The sequence below is a fragment of the Hippichthys cyanospilos genome, chromosome 5 (assembly GCF_059441005.1).
Source record: "Hippichthys cyanospilos isolate Australia breed blue-spotted pipefish chromosome 5, RoL_Hcya_1.0, whole genome shotgun sequence".
In the NCBI taxonomy this organism is placed as follows: domain Eukaryota; kingdom Metazoa; phylum Chordata; class Actinopteri; order Syngnathiformes; family Syngnathidae; genus Hippichthys; species Hippichthys cyanospilos.
The window spans coordinates 9,066,364-9,084,824 of NC_142373.1; the positions used below are offsets into that span (position 1 = coordinate 9,066,364).

Genomic DNA, 18,461 nt, shown 5'->3' on the forward strand with positions numbered 1-18,461 from the left:
TAGGTTTATAAGTAAAAGAAAACAAGTAAGCAAAAGTTAGTAAATAAAGTCAGAAATATCCTGGATAAAAACATTCTCCACATCAGTTGTTTTGGCCGGATTTTATTTGTTGTAGTTAAAAGACACTTTATGGAGAAGAGCAGACACTTTTTTGGCTAATACAGTAGATCAATGACGTCATACAAAATACATACATCAAAACACTAAAACTGACAGCATCCCCTTTCATAGAAGCCATACTTGTAGTGATGCTACCTCTTAAAGGCATAGTCCATGCATTTAGCCGTTTTTAGGAGTAATTTTTGAAAAGTATTTCCAGTTTGGAATGGCAGTAAATGAGCATGACATGGGCTAAATTTGACACCTATAGGCTGTATCTCTCAACGTCTCTTTGCAAGCATTTAGAAGGGACGGCAGCGTGGCACATTGAAAGGCATTGTGGTTTGACAATCTATGCAATATTTTTTATCCAATTTATGCAATATTTCTATGCTGCATTTTTACAAACGGCTCAACGTGGTACTGTAAAAATGTAAAAAGTGGCAATTTTGTTTCCACAAGGTGGCGCCATATGTATGACTAGATATTACCATATTGATGTTTCCAAGGTGTGACTATTTACGTACATTTGATCTTTTGGGGGGGGGAGGTCGTAAGCTTTTTTATTTAGCATTTTCACTATTGCGGCGAAGACAATATGACCGGCGATACGTGACGCCCATGGCAATGAATGAGATTGAAAAATTCGTAGCTGGCTCCCTATTCACATAGTGTAACATAGTGTAAACGAAAGCAATCCCGGCAAAGAAACCCCGTTGAGCAGTTTGATCGGATTCCTGTTCCCCGACTAAAAAATGCGGCGCGGCGTCGCGGCCGGCTTCAAGCCTCTTCGTCACGGGAATTTTGAGCCAAGCGGTCGGCCTGCTCGATATAGTCGAATGCCTGGAACTGGGTGGGAAGTTCCCGCCACTTGGTGTAATTGCTGAACTTCTTTTCTTTGATCGTCACAACAAAGTTCTTCACGAGCAGACAGGGACACTCCATCCCGCGGTACATCATCATCGTACCCCATTTCTGAAAGATGCAAATGAGCGTTCGGTCATTTTGATGGCATTTTGGAGTTTAGTAAAAAAAAAAAAAAAAAAATATTCCAAATGCATATCATTGGGTTTCAATTGTATGTGGATGTTTGCTATATGAGTACGGCGGGTTGGACCGCTTGGTGAAAACACAAATTTTACAAGAAGATGAAAAGCCAAGAAGCCACGTCAGACATTGAAGCGGTGACGATGTTTTTTTTTTTTTAATGCATTTTTTATCCCAAATTCACTGTTTAGAAGCGCGGAATTTGGAATAGAACTGAAAAATGACACTACGAACGTTTGTTTTGCGTTTCCTCAAAATGGCTTTTGACCCATTTCGCTATGGAGTTTAAAAAAAAAAAAGAAATATGAGACTTTGACCTCTGGTTTTCGTAACATTTTTTAAAAATAAACAAAAACAAAAGTTGAAAATTTCAGCAAGTGGTCCCATTCTATTGGTCCGTACCCATATGTAATAATATCACAAAAACAATCCAAAATAATCTCCAAAAAACCGACAAGCTTCGAACATATTGGCCCTGTTTTACTTCTGAATGATTCATGATTTTTTTTGCTTTAATACGGAATAAAAATGAATCTTACACTGCGAAAAAAAGGGAAAAATACAAAAGCGCACCTGGGATTGAACAAAAACGTGAAAACATGTCTTTGGGATAGAGTGAGTTCATATATTTTGAAACACAATTTGCCACTTGCTGTCGCCTGAAAATGACATCACCTGGCCAGCGGCCAATCACGGCTCACGATTGGTTGTTACCTGAGCCTTCGGCGCTGGATGTCATTTTCAGTCGACGGCGAGTAGAAAATGTGTTTTTAAGCGTAAGTGAAATATAATTCAGCCATCAAATTAAAAAACGGTTGTTAGAAAATTCTATTATACCTGTCCACACTCCTTGCACACTATGGAAGAATTCGTTTCATAGTCGAGAAGTCGTTCCTGAAGAGAAGTATTTTCTTTCTCCATGAAAAGTTTCCTGTAAGGAAATAAGATTGATTTTCAAATCTAAAAGAATAATGTGCAAGAGAGTCCCGGTCAACATGCTTTCCTCCTGATTGCCAGTTTATTTGTCCACTGTAGTGGACATTTGTTTTTGCTCTACAGTATATTTTGGAACTCCTCGGCCTTTCCGATGATGTCTCGCGCATCATGCTACAAACTATGGAAATTCCTTTGATTTTCTTTATATCATAAAAGAATCAAAGGGGGAAAAAAACTAACATTTCCAGCAGATGATTAAAACATGTAAAAGTTAAAAATGCCACAATTGTGACATTTCTACGTGATTGCAACTGGATATGCGAGAGTCTATGTACAGAAATAATCATTGTCCAAATTTTGTACCCTATAAAAGCGTTCTAATTACAATTTTTGAGATGCATTTTCGCAGGATTTACCACATTGCTTTTCCTGCGAACATTTCGTCGAGCGTCGGTCAAACTCTGTCAGCAGACAGAAAATTCTTTGACTGGCGTTTCACCTCGAGCCAGAAGGTGGCAGTAGAGACCAGTTAACGGCTATGTCTTAAAGTGTCATCATCACGTTACAGGCTACAGAGACGGACCAGACTAGTTTTCTTTGTTGGGGCTAATTTTGCCGTCTACAACGGTGGACCGAATAGGCCGAGTCTCAGGAGAAGACGGGAATCCACAAGAATTTGGACCTGAATTCCGGTGAGACGTTGACGTGGTGCATGTTCTCAATGATCTGCATGTCATCGGCGGCGCAGGCGAACCGGCCACAATTTCGGCAACTTAATTTCACCGCCGACGGAGGCTCGAGCTTTCGAGGTTTTTTATTCGTCATTCTCAGCTTGTCCTCGAGAATGGCCTGGATTTGAAATTCTGCGATCTGCGGCGGGCGGGGAAGAAAAAAAACACAACAGCTGAAAACAATCCGCCTGCGATCCCGGGGAACCAGCTTGGGGGAGACGTACCTTTTTGTCATATTCAGCAGGATCCAGCGCTTGGATTTGGGCGATAGCTTTGGTCATTAATTTGACACGGTACTCGTTGACGCTTTCCTTCTCGGTCACCCCGGAGCCTTTCACCTCGATCACGACGTAATGGCTGTTCTTGGCTCGGGCTCGGCCTCGAGACTGCCAAAAAGTGGGAAAAGTGAGGACCGGCCGCGGTATCGGGAGCTTTAAGTTCCACTCCTCCGACCCCAAAAACCTCATTTTAAATTCAATCTCAGATATCCGAGTCAAACTTGAACGACCCGTAATAACGCTCACGATCGATTACGATTACTTTAGCGCTTCACCGCCTAAAGTCTTCGTTTAGCTTTTGAGACCCCATTTTTATCGTCGATCAGATCAAATAATTACAGCTCAATGACGTATTCTTTCTCTCTTTTTCAAAAAGAATATCTTCGAATCACTAACTTGTATCATGGCGATCTCATTGGTCACGAGGCCGTAGCAGATGACAAAGTTGCACGCGGGTATGTCCAAACCTTCCTGTGCCACCGAGGTGGCGGTCAGCAAGTTGACAGCGCCGCTGCGAAATTTGCTCAACACGTCCTTCTGCTCCGCCTGATGAAGAAAAATAATGACACGGCAACAGTGGATTTGCGCTCGCGTCTCCGTGCGACAGGAACGCCGGATTCTCACGGCCGTCATGGGTTTGACAAGGCTCTGGTTTCCGCCTCCGATGACGTAGGACACTTTCACGCCGACGTCGGCGAACACGGGGTTCTCCTCAATCCAGTGGCTGAGAGCGATGGCGCTTTGTCGCATTTTGGTGAAAATGATCCCCCTGGCTTTTTCCCTGCTGGTGAACTGCCGCAGAACATTTTCTTGCAGTTTTGACAAGCTGTCGTTTTCGTACGATTTGTTCTCGGAGAGCTTCTCCAGCTCCTCCTCGTTGTCTGGAAGAAACGCGGCCACGCCCGGGTGAAAACGGAAGTGGGGGCCGTATGAGGATAATTACCAGGGATGGGACGGGACGTCTCACGAGATCGAGTCCACGAGAAGGACGGGATTTGTCAAATCATGAGACAAAAGTTGTGGCTTATAGTCCGAAAAATATGGTGACTCCTTTTGAACTCATTCAGTGCCATTGACGAGAATTATGTTGACCGGTCTATAACGGAAAAGGTATTATCAACTTTTTCGCTAGCCAGTTGGAGCTGTTGTCATTTAGCCTCGCTTAATCAGAGCTGTCACTTTAAGTAATATCAATGATAAAAAATAACATTCGGGTCAAATCGGTTTTTTATGGAGGGGTGCTGACACCCTTGACTAATGCTTACCTAATATAAGCCAATTGGGCACTGTAATGATACGAGCGAACATGATTTCGGAACTCTAATCTCGCCCCATCCCTGCTTATGACTATTTGATCTAAACTCCAACGTTCTTGTGATACCTTTGAACAAAGTGAAAAGCTCTCTCTCGGTGTCTGTGATATTTATGACGTGTTCTCCGTCAGGGCTGCTTTTACCCTTCAACTCTTCCTGGTGTTTTTTTTTCAGGAAGCGGAAGGCGTCGCGCATGCGAATGGTGTCGCTGACTATCAGGGCGTCGTTGTATCGTCGAAGGTGCTCCACGCAAACCCGTACCTTCTGAGCTTCCTCCTTGGCGGCTAAAAAGGGAATCGCCGAGTTACGCCTTGAATAGGAGGAAAAAAACAAAGCGAACAAAAGCGACGGAGACTTGATCACCTTGTTGCTCGCGTTGCACCACCCACTGCTCGTAGTTCTGAGAGCCGAGCTCGCAGGCGGGGCTCAGGTCGGCGTGCCTTTGAATACGGTTCATGATCCTCTTGATGACATCGCCGAAAGGGTCCTGCAAAAGTTTTGCCGTAGGGCGACAAAACGCAGTGGAAAAAAGTCCATTTTTGCCGACAAACCTTTTTCTTGTCCTCCACGAGAACTATTTTTTTGTCCGGTTCGTTGCTATAATTCCCAAGATTCCCGGTCAGAATTTGCGACGCATCCAGGCTGGCACAAATCTACAAAAGAATCACTTTGTGTAAATCAAACTGCCAAATCTGACGTACTATTTTGCAGCCACCCAAGCCAGAAAGGTGTTTCAACTTTGGACCGCTATTTATGGCTGCGCGTGACAAGGCGGAACATTACAAACGGCTTGCTGGAGAAGAAATTTTAGTAGAAGAAGTAGAAGCGTCCCAATCCGATATTGATATGGAATATATATCCAGTATCAGCCCAAAAATTAGGGGGGAACCCATTTATCACCTGATTTTAGGATCTGTCAAAACCTCGGGGAGAACTGGATAGAAAAAACATCGTATTCAAATTGTCTTTTTGAATACATTTTTTAAAAAAATGTACACAACCTTTTTATTATTATTTATATTATATTCTAACCTTTATAAATGCTAAGTCTTTTTTTTTTTTTTAGGGGGACACTTTACGTCCTCACCTGCAAAATGTGTTTCTCGGCCGCATCCAGCTTGTTGGCGTCGCCGACCCCCAGTGAGGCCGTCATCCCCACAATCTGAGGTAGCGGCACCGTCTCCTTTTGCTGCTCCTTCAACATTTTGTTCTCCCTCTTCTGCTTGAGGTAACGCATCATCACTCGGTTGTAGACCTGGCCTTTCTTTGTGTGATGGCACTCGTCTATTATAATCAGGCTGACATCTGCCAACACGGGACGCATATTGATCATATTCCAAAAATGCAAGTTTTTTCCCAACCCAAATATTCACTTATCCCATATTTCAACATTTTTCACCCGAAAATGACCCATTCATTCCAAATTCCCATCAAATATTGTATTCCTTCATTCTAACGGCATATTCAACATCCCGCGTTGATATTGTTCACGTTTGAAAATTCTTTTCACCAAATCACCTCATTCTATTAATATTGTTCCATGTTTTAATATCATTCCACGGTATTCAAAAGCGTCCCGCGTTTCTTACTTTTTCTTCAGCATTTCACCTTTACTATTTCCCCCCATAAATGTAAAATCAACCTCGGTCCAGAGGAATGTATGATTGAGATGATCAAATTTGTTGATACCATAAATAGTTGTATATGTATAGTAAAGGTTGCAGGATTGCTTGATAGTACTAGTAATAACCAGCAGTGCTTCTCAATTATTTTTTGCAAAGCCCCCCCCACACACTCATTGCAAGCATAACAAATTGTTATTCATAAAACATTTATATCTATAACTGTATGCTTTTTAACATTAACCAAAAAAAGCAATCCAAATCAACTTTCCAGAACTGTGAACTACTTTTTCACCGTGTTTATACCGGTAACATGTTAGTCTAAAGCTGAAAAAAAAAGCCTGTAAGTCCATCAAAATGGCTGAAATATATAAAGATGCCAATCCTTTTTGAGAAGAACTGTTTTAAAGCAACAGACCGGAAAGCCATGGAACTAAGAATATCACACCAGTTGACATGAATCATTATGCAAAACAATAGCCTGGAATCCATTTAACAGCAGGCCATTAAATACAAGAACTCTTAGCACTCCTCTCTAACTATATTTAAAATCCGATCATGGCAACAAGTACACTTTGTGACGTAAGCGTATCCCCGGAGGAAACCCAGAGCGGCGGCGGCGGCGGCTTGATGCGTCGTAGGTGATAGATGTTCTCATGTGAATTTGATCAGCCACACGCTGATGGCTTGAACAGACGTGAAAAGTGGAAACCAGCGGGGGGGGGGGGGGGTAAAAATAAACAAATAAATAGAAAAGCACACGCTTTCAGGCGTTGCGACAAACAGCATATGTTCCACTTTGGTGGCCATTCCACCTTGGAAGACTTTGACAAGATCCTGTCAGATACGGTCACGGGAGAGGCTCTCCGTCCTCTGGGTGGATTCCTAATTTGTGCGCTTTTGAGTCTCAGCGTTTTACTGAAAACGGGGGATCTGATTTGCTTCTGTACTATTTATCGACTCAAGTGTGCTGGAATCATGATCAAAAGAAAGTCCCTCAAAAGAACAGCGCATCATCACTGCTCCTTTAACTACATTTCTCATTATGTGGCTCTTTTTAGCGAGAAAAAAGATCAAATCAGCTTTCGGTACAAATGGACACACTTAAAATGTATTACAAAAACAATGTCATTAGTGCAATGTAGTGATCTACATTTAGAATTCTAAATCCATATTTTCAAGTATGTTGGTGAGCGTAATTTAAAAGTAATGCAATAGTGATTCAAATATAATAATTCACTTCTACAAAACCTGAGATTTCATTTAGTGGAGCTCCTAATAATGAGTAGAAACATCCATGTTTGTTTATGTGTGGATATTTGAAAGGAATTCAAAGATTTTCGGATCAAACATTGATTTATAGCCCTTGCGACGTGGCAACAATGTCAAATGTTATTTATTTTTTATTGATGTATTTCATTAGATGGAACCTCAGCGCAACTGAAGTCGTGTTTTTGTAGTTTAGCTAGCTTACATTTGTATTTGTTTAGCTGGATACAAACACTGTAAAATAGGTACATGAACATTTTTTCCTTGGAGGCTCATTCTGCCATGATTTCTTTGAAAAGCTATTATGATATTTAAGCTTGGCCTTTAAGGGCAACACAACTTGCTACCCGGCGTTCCCAATGTCATCAAAAGTCATCAAAAGCTCCATCGAAAGCACGTTGAAATCCTACCCTTTAGATGCACTCCCTCGTCCTCTCCTTCCACCGACCGCTCCAAGTAATTTTCCAAAATTTGGGCCGTGCAAATGATGATGTCGTTTTGCTTGAAAATCTCTGTGAAAGAGATTTTGAGCTTGGATTGTCCGCTGACTTTTTCCACTTTATAAGCGTGCTTCAGAAAGCGATGGAACTCGGCGGTGGAGTGCTGCTCGACCAGGGGAACCTGTGAAATGCCACCAGAGACCATTTGTCACCTTAGTTTTTGAAAATCAAAGTATTGAGAGCTCGCGCATTCCTTTGTCCAATCTTTTTATGAATGCTTCATCTAAAATCGTTGAATTCCCTTCACATAACGTTTTATAATTACGATATATTGAACACTTTCATTGAAAGTTCAATGAAAATCCCTCAACCCAAAATGGCAGACTTCTGAGGACATTTTCTTTCGGTCCGGAAGAAAGGAAGTGGAATCGCATGCAAACAATTTCTGAGGCGGTTCCACAGCTAGAAAGTCATTCATCTCAAATGGAGTAAGAAAGGGGTTTTCTTCATTCATTTTTCTCCCAAAATACTCCTCGTCAGGGAGGAAAAACGAGCAGCGCGGAATTTGCGGTCACTTACGCACGCTGAATAAAAGCAAGGATTTTACCTAAAGTCAAATATATTTTCGTACCATGTTGACCAGAACCAGCACTTTGCCCGTTTTGCCCCGTGCCTTCCTGCGGTCCAGATGCTCCCGGGTAACGTAAACGGCGATTCTGGTTTTACCGCTTCCGGTCGGGAGGCATATGATGATGTTTTTTCCCTCCAGGGCAGGTTTAGCCACGTCCATCTGATAATCTCGAAGAACAATCTCAGGGCTTCCAGCAGCTGTGACCGGGTCACGCATTTCTGCAATGCAGACAGACTCAATTGCTCAATGGCTTTTATTTTCTTGGTTTTTAATGAATACGTACTACCTCATTAAGCATCTTGTTTGCCTACAACAGCGGTAAGGCTCTATTGAACCCGAGGGTTGGATGAGACACTTTGACGAGTTAGAAGTGTGCTCCCAAAAAAAAACCTTTTTCGTACTGCAATGAAGAATTCAAAAAGGTACTTTTCCAATTACAAATGGTTCAGTGAATGATCTACAGTGGACCCCCGGGTTACGGCGTCCCGGGCTTACATTTATTCGAATGCTAAGTACATTACTAAGTCCCCTCTTTACACCATTTTTCCCGCTTTACAACATCAAGAACTGTCATGACTTGTCAGGTTAGCTGTGTTTATGTTGTTTTGCCTCCCTCTGCAGGCGTTTTTAGGTAATTGCTCTTATTTTCTTTTCGCATTTATAGATTTTTTTAATTATGATGTTACTTAATTGTATACATCTATATTAAATATATAAGTAGCATTTACTATACTATTTTGTTACCAATTTTTAATATGTATGTACAATTTTGATGTTTTTACCTAGGGTTTTACGCGCATTAGTTTGCTACTGCCCGCCATATGACGATTTCGCCTTACGATCCCAACCCTGGAACAGATTAAGTTCGTCTGGTGGGGGTCCACTGTACATTACAACAGTGTTCAGTCGGCATAATATTAAAAGGAGCAATGGCCACAAGTGTCATCTATTTATTTGTTTAAAAAAACACACAAAAAAAACAGTGGATAAGAATGATTTTTTCTGGCACACAACTAAGTTTACACGACAAAAATTCTCTTCCATGGCGCTGAAATACTTAAGAACCACTTAAGTACATTCAAGTCACAACAGTAAGTTTAGACGATTCCCCCCAATTTGTTTTCATATTCCTCTTTTGCTTTTGTTGCCTGAACATAGGTGGCACGTTCAATCCCAAAGACGTAAATATACGTCTTCACAACTCCAGACATTACATCCCATGTATTTTTTTCTTTTTCAATTATTAGAGTAAAAGACAGTCTCAAAATAATTGTCTCAGTTTTGTCAACGAATGAATCAGTTATTGTCATTTTAACCCGGTTAAAATGTATTTTTGACGGATGAGCGAGCAATGGCAGTTAGCAAAAAATCATAGGTTCCCAATCAAAAATGTAGAAGGCTACACAAAGTACTTTTTGACGTTTCATCACATGAAGGCTGGAGTGTGGATTCCGCAAGGTTCCTTAAAACATGTCATGTCCCAGACAGGCGATTACTGCGCTGGGAGTAAACCTGTGCGGGAGGTTAGACTCATAACTGGAGGACGTTCGGATCTGAAGAGAATAAGCAGCCAAAAAGGGGGGGGGGGGGGGGGGGGGGGGGGGGGGGGCTGCCGCACACACGCTTCCTTACTTGCGTTACTTAGCTAAGCGAATGAATGATTAGCATCTGACTAGTGGATCACCCCTGCGGGGCAACATTAGCAAACTATGATGAAATCATACACTCGCCATTACGCTGGCAAAATGGAGGTGTCTGATAATCACATGCAGATGTTCAACTTTGCAGAGAAAAAAAATGCGGCGCCTCACATTTCCTGGAATATTTGAGCTACTTGCGTTGACTCATATTTCATTGATGATGCGACTCCTTATTTTTGAATCGTGGAAGCCTTTGTACAGTATGTGCGCTCCAGCAACATCTGTTGCGCACATTGTCATGCTTTGGTGAACATCAGAGAAGGTGTGTACACACAATATGCACATTCCGTATTTCATCTACCTGCTATGTGCTTTTATTTAGCGGGGTGATTCCAAAGCCAACCGTTGCATGTCTATGAATAATGTTATTGTAGCGGACACATTTACATCGTATTCTGTCCCAGTTAGATCGTTTTGAATGAATTCTCTTGATCAAATTGTACTTTTCAAATGAAAATACCTTTGGTGTCCCATTTTGAAGTATTGAGGGGGCTAAAGGAGCAAGATTGTAATGATAGACAAATCTCTGGTGTTCCATTTTTTGAGTCTAATCTTGCAGTTGCCTCCCCCTTATATGACACTACCCTAAAAGCTAAAAAACAAACAAAAAATACAGTAAATACATTGAAAGTATTTACGAGGTGAAGATGTATATTTACGTCTTTGGGATTGAATGTGCCAAATATTTTCAGACACTTCTTTATAATAATGCAGGCATTGATTAAAAAAAAAAGTGAATAAATACATGAGATTGAGTTTCTGGACTATGTAAAGACGTATACTTACATCTTTGGGATTTCATTTACCGGTTTTTTTTCCGACACTCGCATGTACTGTATGTGTATATAACACACACACATTAGATAGATAGATAGATAGATAGATAGATGGATGGATGGATGGATGGATGGATGGATGGATGGATGGATGGATGGATGGATGGATGGATAGATAGATAGATAGATAGATAGATAGATAGATAGATAGATAGATAGATAGATAGATAGACAGATTTTCTAAATATAGAGACAAACTCGTCTTCGTAATGTCATTAAGCGCTCGCTAATTGTGCAAAAATGTACTGACACATGAAACGTTCTCAGTCAGACGTTTAGAAAGTTCAATTAGATTGACCTGTTAAGGTGAAAATTCCTTTTAGGTTCATCCTAAAATTTCCGGCAGAAGCTCTCTATCCCGACGTTTTTGTGAGTAGTTGATGAAACAAAAAAATAAAAGCAGAAGAGAGCGATTGAAATGTGCTTATGGCATAATATTGGCGGCAATATGTGGAAGAGTCTTCCAACGGGCAGTGATGTGGCCAAACGGAGCCAACATATGTTCTTCATTCCACTCGCTGTCTTTTTCGACCTCCGCGCGCTCCACACGTGAAACGTATTATTCGGTACGGACCACCGAGAGAAAAAATCCTGCATCCTTTACTGTTCACAAATCCAATTTCCATCGCGGCCGCTTTGATTTGCTCCTCACGTGCGAGGGCTGCGTTGTCAGCAAACAGGATAGCCAAGTCATTTTTGCGGCGGAGCGAGCGTGTGCAAATTGTTCCCACCTAAGCCTTCCGAACTGCCGCTCCACTCGCCGGCCGCGGCATCTTCGCTGGAGGCCTCGGCCCGGTACATGTCTGAGGGGGTGACGCGCCGCACATAAGTGCTCGTTATACTTGCCATCAGATTTTATCAGCATACCTGTGGCGTCCTCCTCAGTATCCTTGGGATGTGTATTCTGACACGGAGAACTTCCTGGGCTCTCCTTCACCGGGTCACTTCTTCCCATCTCGTCTTTTGCTAACCACAAAATAAAGGTCTCATTAACTCGTTTAGTACCAGATTTTTACACCTTCCTCACACAAAAGTAAAAATACGTGTTGGGGAGTGAATGAGTAAAAAAATGTTATTGGACATTTCTGGGAAAGAGACTGATTGCAAAGTCATGGGTAGCTAATATGAAATAGCGTTGAAGTGATACATCTCAAATGAGACGCTAAGATCTTGGTCAGGGGAGGAGCTAATGTAGCCTGGCTTGTTAATTGAGATGACCAAAGTCTTAGCCACTTTGTAAATTCCCTGTTGTTTCATCTGTAGCTTTGCCCAGTTCAACTCAATCAATGCCAAAGACATATATTTACGTTTTTTAAGAGTCCGTGACATTCAACCCCAGCTGCTTATTTATTTTTTTGATCGTTTTTGGCTAAAGGGGCGTAAAAATGGCAGGTACTAATCAACTACTTACTTTACTATTACTTAAGTACCAGTTATGACTTTTGTACCTAAAGTAATTACTTTATTACTTTAGTACGAAAATAATTGTAACTGTAGCTCCTAAGTACATTGAAGTAATCAGTTAATTTAGTATTTAACTCAAGTAATCAATCTTTTAGTGCCAGCCATAATATATATTTGTTTACCATTCTTCAGCCAAACACTCGAAAAAAAAAACGAAAACAAGAAGTAGCTGTGATTAAATGTCCAGACTCTTGAGAAAAAAAAAGTAAAAATATGTACTGTTGTCTCGTGTGATGTCGTGGTTAGCTAAAATGAAAATATTAGCTAGTGTGAAATAATGTTGAAGCGATGCATCTCAACTTCCATCTTTGTTTGTCAGAGGAGGAGCTAAATTTAGCCTGGGTTGAGAGAGAGCTGTCTCGAGAGCTGTCGAGCAACTTAAAAAAAAAGGTATTCTCTTGTATTGGATGATGCATGTGCACTCCTAGTGGTTACCTGTGGTATTGCCCTCAGAGGAGCCTCCCATCAAGTCATACAATTTCTTGTGTTCGGTGACGCGCAGAATTTCCACGAAATCCGAGTACCATCCAGGGGGACACCTTACGATTGTTCTCAGAAGTTCGCGAGCAGCTTCTCGGTTTTCTTGATGTCCTGCTATGTGAACGATCTGGAGGATGAACATCCGTTCGCACCTTGTTTACTGAACCACATCCGTCCATTTTCTAGCAAACCAGGCGGATTTTGCAGCGATTACTTTTGAGTTATTGAGGAATATGCGACTTTTGACAGAGATGTATTATAAATCATTTGGAAGAGAATTGCACGTAGAAGCGTAATATATCAGTACCTCAATTTTTAATTTTCATCACATTATCACATTTAGACTACCAGTCAAAAAATTGAAATAGTCTCAAATTAAGGCTGAGCGATTTTGCTTCAAAACAAAAGCTTGCTATTTTTCCTGTCATTTATTTTCAATTCATCAATTTATTTTCAAAATATATACACATACGTATACACATTTTAAAGGGGAAGTCAACAAAAAAAATCTGTTTGAAAACCGGTCTATGTTGAAGAATCCATCTCTGCCAACAACTTTTTTGCTACATGCTGTCGACTGAAAATGTTGCCTTTTTTCATGTTAAAATTTAGATTTTCACATATATTTAGATTTTAACGAATATAGATTGGATGGTGGTGCGCACAGGTGCTAAGACATTCTAGTGTATTTTTCATTATATTTTTTGTCCATCTAAGTTGGACCAGACAAAAACAAAACGGGTTATTTTTTTTAAACCAAAAAGTAAGCAAACTTTAAAAAATGGACAAAAGCCCAAAACAAAAACGTTTTAATGTCGACTTTGCGGATTTTTGTTCCTGCGGGTATTCTAGGTAACGTAATACCCGCGATAAATGAGGGAACGTTGAATTTTTTTATTGACGTTGTAGTTACAGTTCGATTGCGTGAGCGTCTCAGTGACTTGTCTGCCATCTTGCGGTCATGACGGAATTTGGCCGGTTTACAAGTCAAACGTAAAAAAAACCGCATCCAGTACTTACTTTGTTGGAGTCATTCTTCGTGATGAGCTTTTTGGCGAAACAGTGCGTGCACACCACACAGGTGTCCATGTCCAACAGACTGGGCACCAGGAGGTCCATGAGCCGCACGCAGTTGTCGTTCTCAGCCTCCACCTCGGGTTCGGGCAACTTGCCCCGCATGTAGTCGGCCGCATATCTGCACTCGGCGTTGGACAAGGCGTCCACGAAGGCTTGGAACCAACCGGCCGGGTGCGGCCTGCGGAGGACGGCGGCCACCAGCACGTCCACCGCCGCGGCGTTGCCTTCGTTCTTGGCCCTTTGTCGGACGCCTTCCTTCTCCTCGCGTTCGAGGAAATGCAGGTGGTCCAGAACCGGCTCCGCTGCGACGTACGCCCGGAGCCTCGGTCGGAAGCTTTCGATAAGATTCTCATTGATTAAGTTGTCCCCATCGGACGTCATGGTTTGTTGACAAGCGGGACGGCTTTCCTTTCTGCCGAAACGAAAGTAAAATGTTAACTTTCGTTTTGGTCACCGCGCTACCCTCTTTCGCCGATAGATGACAGCATTGGACAGTAGAAGCGGCCGGTATTCATTTCAGCCAATAGATGGCAGCATTTGGCAGGAGACCGTTTACAGTGATTCGTAAAACGGTTCATGGGCGTTCAACAAAGGTGGATCAAATTACCGTGCTGATGGTGAGGCGTTTTAAAACAATGTATAAAGACGTTTTTTTTTAGAGAAAAAAAAGGTCTTAGTCATGTAGCAAGGCAATTAAAAAACATGGAGGAAAATTGGTAAGGTATTTTTTAAAGTAAAAAAAAAAAAAACGTTTTGGGGATATAGTAAGGATTTATTTATATTTTTAGTTTTGCAAAGGCATTTTTCCCCACCCAAAAAAACGACAATGGATAGTAAGGCGTTCCTCCTCAGAAATGGCCACAAGGCGTCATTTTTTTAAAGAACATGCACTGTATATTATGATTTTTGTCGCAACAAAAAAAACAAAACAAAACAAAACAAAAAAAAGAAAAAAACAGGGCGATGTAATGATTTTTTTTTCACCAAAAACGACTTCGCACAAATGATTTTTGGCCAGAAAAAATGACAGTACATAGCGATGACTATATGAAGCAAAAAACAACCACCAACATTTTTTTTTCAGCGAAGTATATAATAAGGCGTTTTCTTACTTTTTTTTTTTTTTTTTTTTTTTTTAGAGCAAAAAAAAGAAGCCTTTTTTGGGCGGCTTAAACAACAAAAATGGCCCAATAAGTAAGATCTTTTTCTTTGTTTTGAACAAGGCGTAAAAAAAAAAAAACAATAATCACTCTCCACCATTTTAAAGTCTCCTTTTATTGCCGATCCCAATTTCAAAACAATGTACTTTTGAAAATAAAGAGCAGTAAAAAAAATAGATGTTTTCTTTATTTCTAAACGTGGCAAAATGATGAATGTATTCTTTTTTTTTCATTTCTGGCAATATTTCAATGTACAATATCACTAAAATTGTGCTGGGAAATGAAACCACTTGATATGTTCAAAGTCAAACTTGTATCTTGTTGTATTTTCGGCGTAGGCACGAGACCCGATTGCGAGGCTGTTGATGTGCAAACACGAACTTTCGATGCGGAAAACGACAGGTATGCTGACATCATTATATAATATGTGCTACTTTGGGCTAGCAAGTGGTGCAAAAACAATGGCTATACAGATTTAAAAAACCAAAACATGCTTTTGTCTACAAATGCTAGTGTCATGTAGAGTAGGCGCTAAGTAATAATGCACATTGTACAAAGAGGATTCTTACAGTATTCTGGACACTGTAAACTGCAGTGCAATTATCCAAAACCCCTGAGTCACACTTCAGACAAGACAGGCATACACAAACACTTCTCATACCTCCGCGTAAATGCTCTATTACACCAACGCGTGCAAAAAAAAAAAAATACTCTGACAGGCTCAAGCTAGTGATGGGAAAACGAAGCTTCGCGAAGCATCTGTGTTATTGTTTTACCCCTCTAGATGGCGCTCTCTGTTTAAAATAAACACTAGTGCAGTGGGAATATACTGTATAGTATTTTCCTTGTTTCTTTGAAAGAACAGTGCCATCTAAAGGAGTAAGAAAATATAGCAAGTGCTTCGTGATGCTTCGTCTGCTAAATCTGGTTATCTGAGCCAAAAGGGAGCTTTTTGTTTTTTTCTTTGTGACTAATAGCAAAGCATGCAAAGTGTGTCAAATCCTGGACCTGCAGGATAGTTGGTTTTGATCAACATATTGATACGGTCACAACCATCTCCCTATCTGCTTTGTCACTAAAATACAGTGGTACCTCCAGATACAAAAGGAGCAGTTGATGAAAAACTCAACATACAACATGCGATTCATTTTTTTTTACTCATAATACGAAAAAAAGAGAAAATATTAAGTCACAGTTTACAAAAAATTCAACATACGAAACAACGTCTGAAGATTTTTTTTACCCATAACACGAAAAAAATTAAAGATAACCTTTGAAAAATTAGCACGTGGCCAACTGGACTCATTTCTGTCATTCTGACAAAGTGTTTCTAACTTTTTTGTTTTGCTTGGCATGAATGAGATAATTTACATAAGAAACTGGACTCAAAATCACAATAAAAAAGCCATCCCGAAAGGAATTAAGTTTGTAACTCAAGGTACCACTGTAGTGAGAATTTAGTTGGAAACTGTACAAAAAAACAACAACAACAAAAAACCATTAGAAACAATATGATAGACCCAGACCATTTGGTCATATAGAAACAAATGGCATTAAAAAAAAAAAAAAAACACAAAAAAAAACTCAGGAATATGCTCACTGGTAATATAGAATCTGGATATAAAAAGTCTACACACCCTCATTTAAATTGTGTGCTATGTCTATGTAAATACGGGTGCTGCCATATGAAAGACTGACTTCCATTCTTCGGTTAAAATGAATGCGGGTAATAGATGTGTTTTAAGTGTGGAAACACTGCCATCCAATGGTCACAGCTAGCACTACAGGGCTCAATTGGCTTGTTTTAGGCTAGCATTAGATCTTCTCTCTAAAAAAAAAAGATTTAATGTGCATCTGATGAACCCAAAATGAAGCTCAGCTTTTCTAGGCGGCTTTTTTCTTTCTAACAGAAGCTTGAAGACGATGTACTTCTGTTCATAGTTTCCATCAGCTTGACTACGGCAACAGTCTTAGCGAGTGTAGACTTTTTATATCCACCGAAGCAAATTTGATTCCACAGAAAAACGGCAGAAATGTTGCACTAAAAGACTATTTCCATCCATATTTCTGCTTATTGAAAATCATTGAAGCAATTCGATTTTCATAACATTCAGTTCATAGAAAGAAAGCGTCTTTTTAAAAAATGTCATATGGTGCATGGTTTTCCTGTACAAAGTCCTGCTAAATTCTCATGAGAGGTTTGGAGGCGACTGCTGGTGAATATGTCATCTTAATTATCGTCCTATCCTACTAGCTTTTCTTCATCAAGCAATAACATTTATTCATTTTTACGGTTTTTACATTTCTTTTGGTACGTATGTCCAGACATACAGTACAGTATGCGTGAGGTTTTGCATATACCAAAACGGCTATTGGTGATCTCTAGCGGCCTTGGTGGTGACTTGCGTTCTCCGAGTGCATTTACATCGGAAATAAATAGACGTCGCCACAACTGTATTTCATCCAAATGCGTGAGAAAAAAACACATGAAATATACTACCAAGCAACTGCAAATCAAGAATATATATGTATCTGTTGCAGCATGCTGATAAAAAGTGACTACTATTGTAATTACGGCATTAGGACCCAGAGGTCGGGAAGGGAACGCCGGAAGGTTTCACGGCCTATGCGGCTCCGGGTCCGAGTCCGAGTCCGGTCCGCGGGGTCCCGCGGCGTTGAGGTTGCGCTCGGAAGGGGGCGAAGACGACGACGCGGGGATAAGGATCAACCTGGACTGTTGGTCCCTGCTAATCTCTTGTTGCCGTGGCGGTTCCGCTTGTCTTTGTAAAAGCAACGTTGAAAGGTTGTCCTCCACCGGAACCTTCAAGCTGGCCAAGCTCGCCGCCGAGTCTTTGGATTCTCGAAAGGCCCTCTTCACTTGCTGGTTAGGACCCTGGGTGGAAGGACGTAGAGATAAGAGCTTCGGGATGGCATCCCAATGCATTCTACTGTCCGGGTTACTTCATGTTCCAATTAATGTGCTCTTAATTTGAAAAGAATGATGTACTGCTCTTGTCACAGCAATAAAAAGCATTAACCTGCAGAAACGTCGTTAACTCCTTCAATACCAATAAATACGATCGCAATTTAAAAAGTTCATAACTGCTGCACAGACGTTGACAATGTGAGTCACCCCCTGGTGCTTTGGATATGCAATTACACACATCACACTCGTGAGAACTGTCTTAAAGGGACAATGTGTAAGATTTAGACCATTTTTAATTAAAAAGGAATAATTTAAATGATTATAAGTGTCAAAAACTTGCAAATAATTGTGTTCTTAACAACCAACAGTATGTTTTAAATATGTTCGTAGGTCTAGTTATCATGAAACGATATTACGTGGAGGGTGTCACTTCTCCGACGGCTGCAGCACCT

At 40.8% G+C, this 18,461-nt stretch overlaps 2 protein-coding genes and 1 long non-coding RNA gene across 4 annotated transcripts in view; 1 reads left to right on the forward strand and 2 right to left on the reverse strand.

Annotated features, from left to right (window-relative positions):
* Positions 1-86: 86 nt before the first annotated feature.
* Positions 87-14,348, reverse strand: ifih1 (interferon induced with helicase C domain 1). Its single transcript, XM_088414229.1, has 16 exons — positions 13,867-14,348; positions 12,802-12,973; positions 11,770-11,868; positions 11,634-11,705; positions 8,367-8,584; positions 7,706-7,916; positions 5,492-5,709; positions 4,956-5,057; positions 4,768-4,891; positions 4,473-4,688; positions 3,716-3,972; positions 3,488-3,637; positions 3,038-3,199; positions 2,765-2,952; positions 1,984-2,077; positions 87-1,074 (listed from the first exon to the last, which is right to left on the reverse strand). The coding sequence occupies exons 1-16, from the start codon at positions 14,302-14,304 to the stop codon at positions 880-882; spliced, it is 2,916 nt and encodes a 971-aa protein (XP_088270355.1). The 5' UTR covers positions 14,305-14,348; the 3' UTR covers positions 87-879.
* On the forward strand, positions 13,798-18,119 carry LOC148423381 (uncharacterized). The gene is made up of 3 exons (XR_015865525.1): positions 13,798-14,205; positions 15,422-15,485; positions 17,667-18,119. It is a non-coding gene; the product is annotated as an uncharacterized LOC148423381 (long non-coding RNA).
* Positions 15,178-18,461, reverse strand: part of kcnh7b (potassium channel, voltage gated eag related subfamily H, member 7b) — a 38,065-nt gene continuing 34,781 nt past the window's right edge. For both annotated transcript variants that reach the window (XM_088414226.1, XM_088414227.1), the window contains one exon: positions 15,178-17,976. In XM_088414226.1, coding sequence (XP_088270352.1) covers positions 17,701-17,976 — 276 coding nt within the window. In that variant the 3' untranslated portion in view covers positions 15,178-17,700. The remainder of the gene's footprint in view (positions 17,977-18,461) is intronic.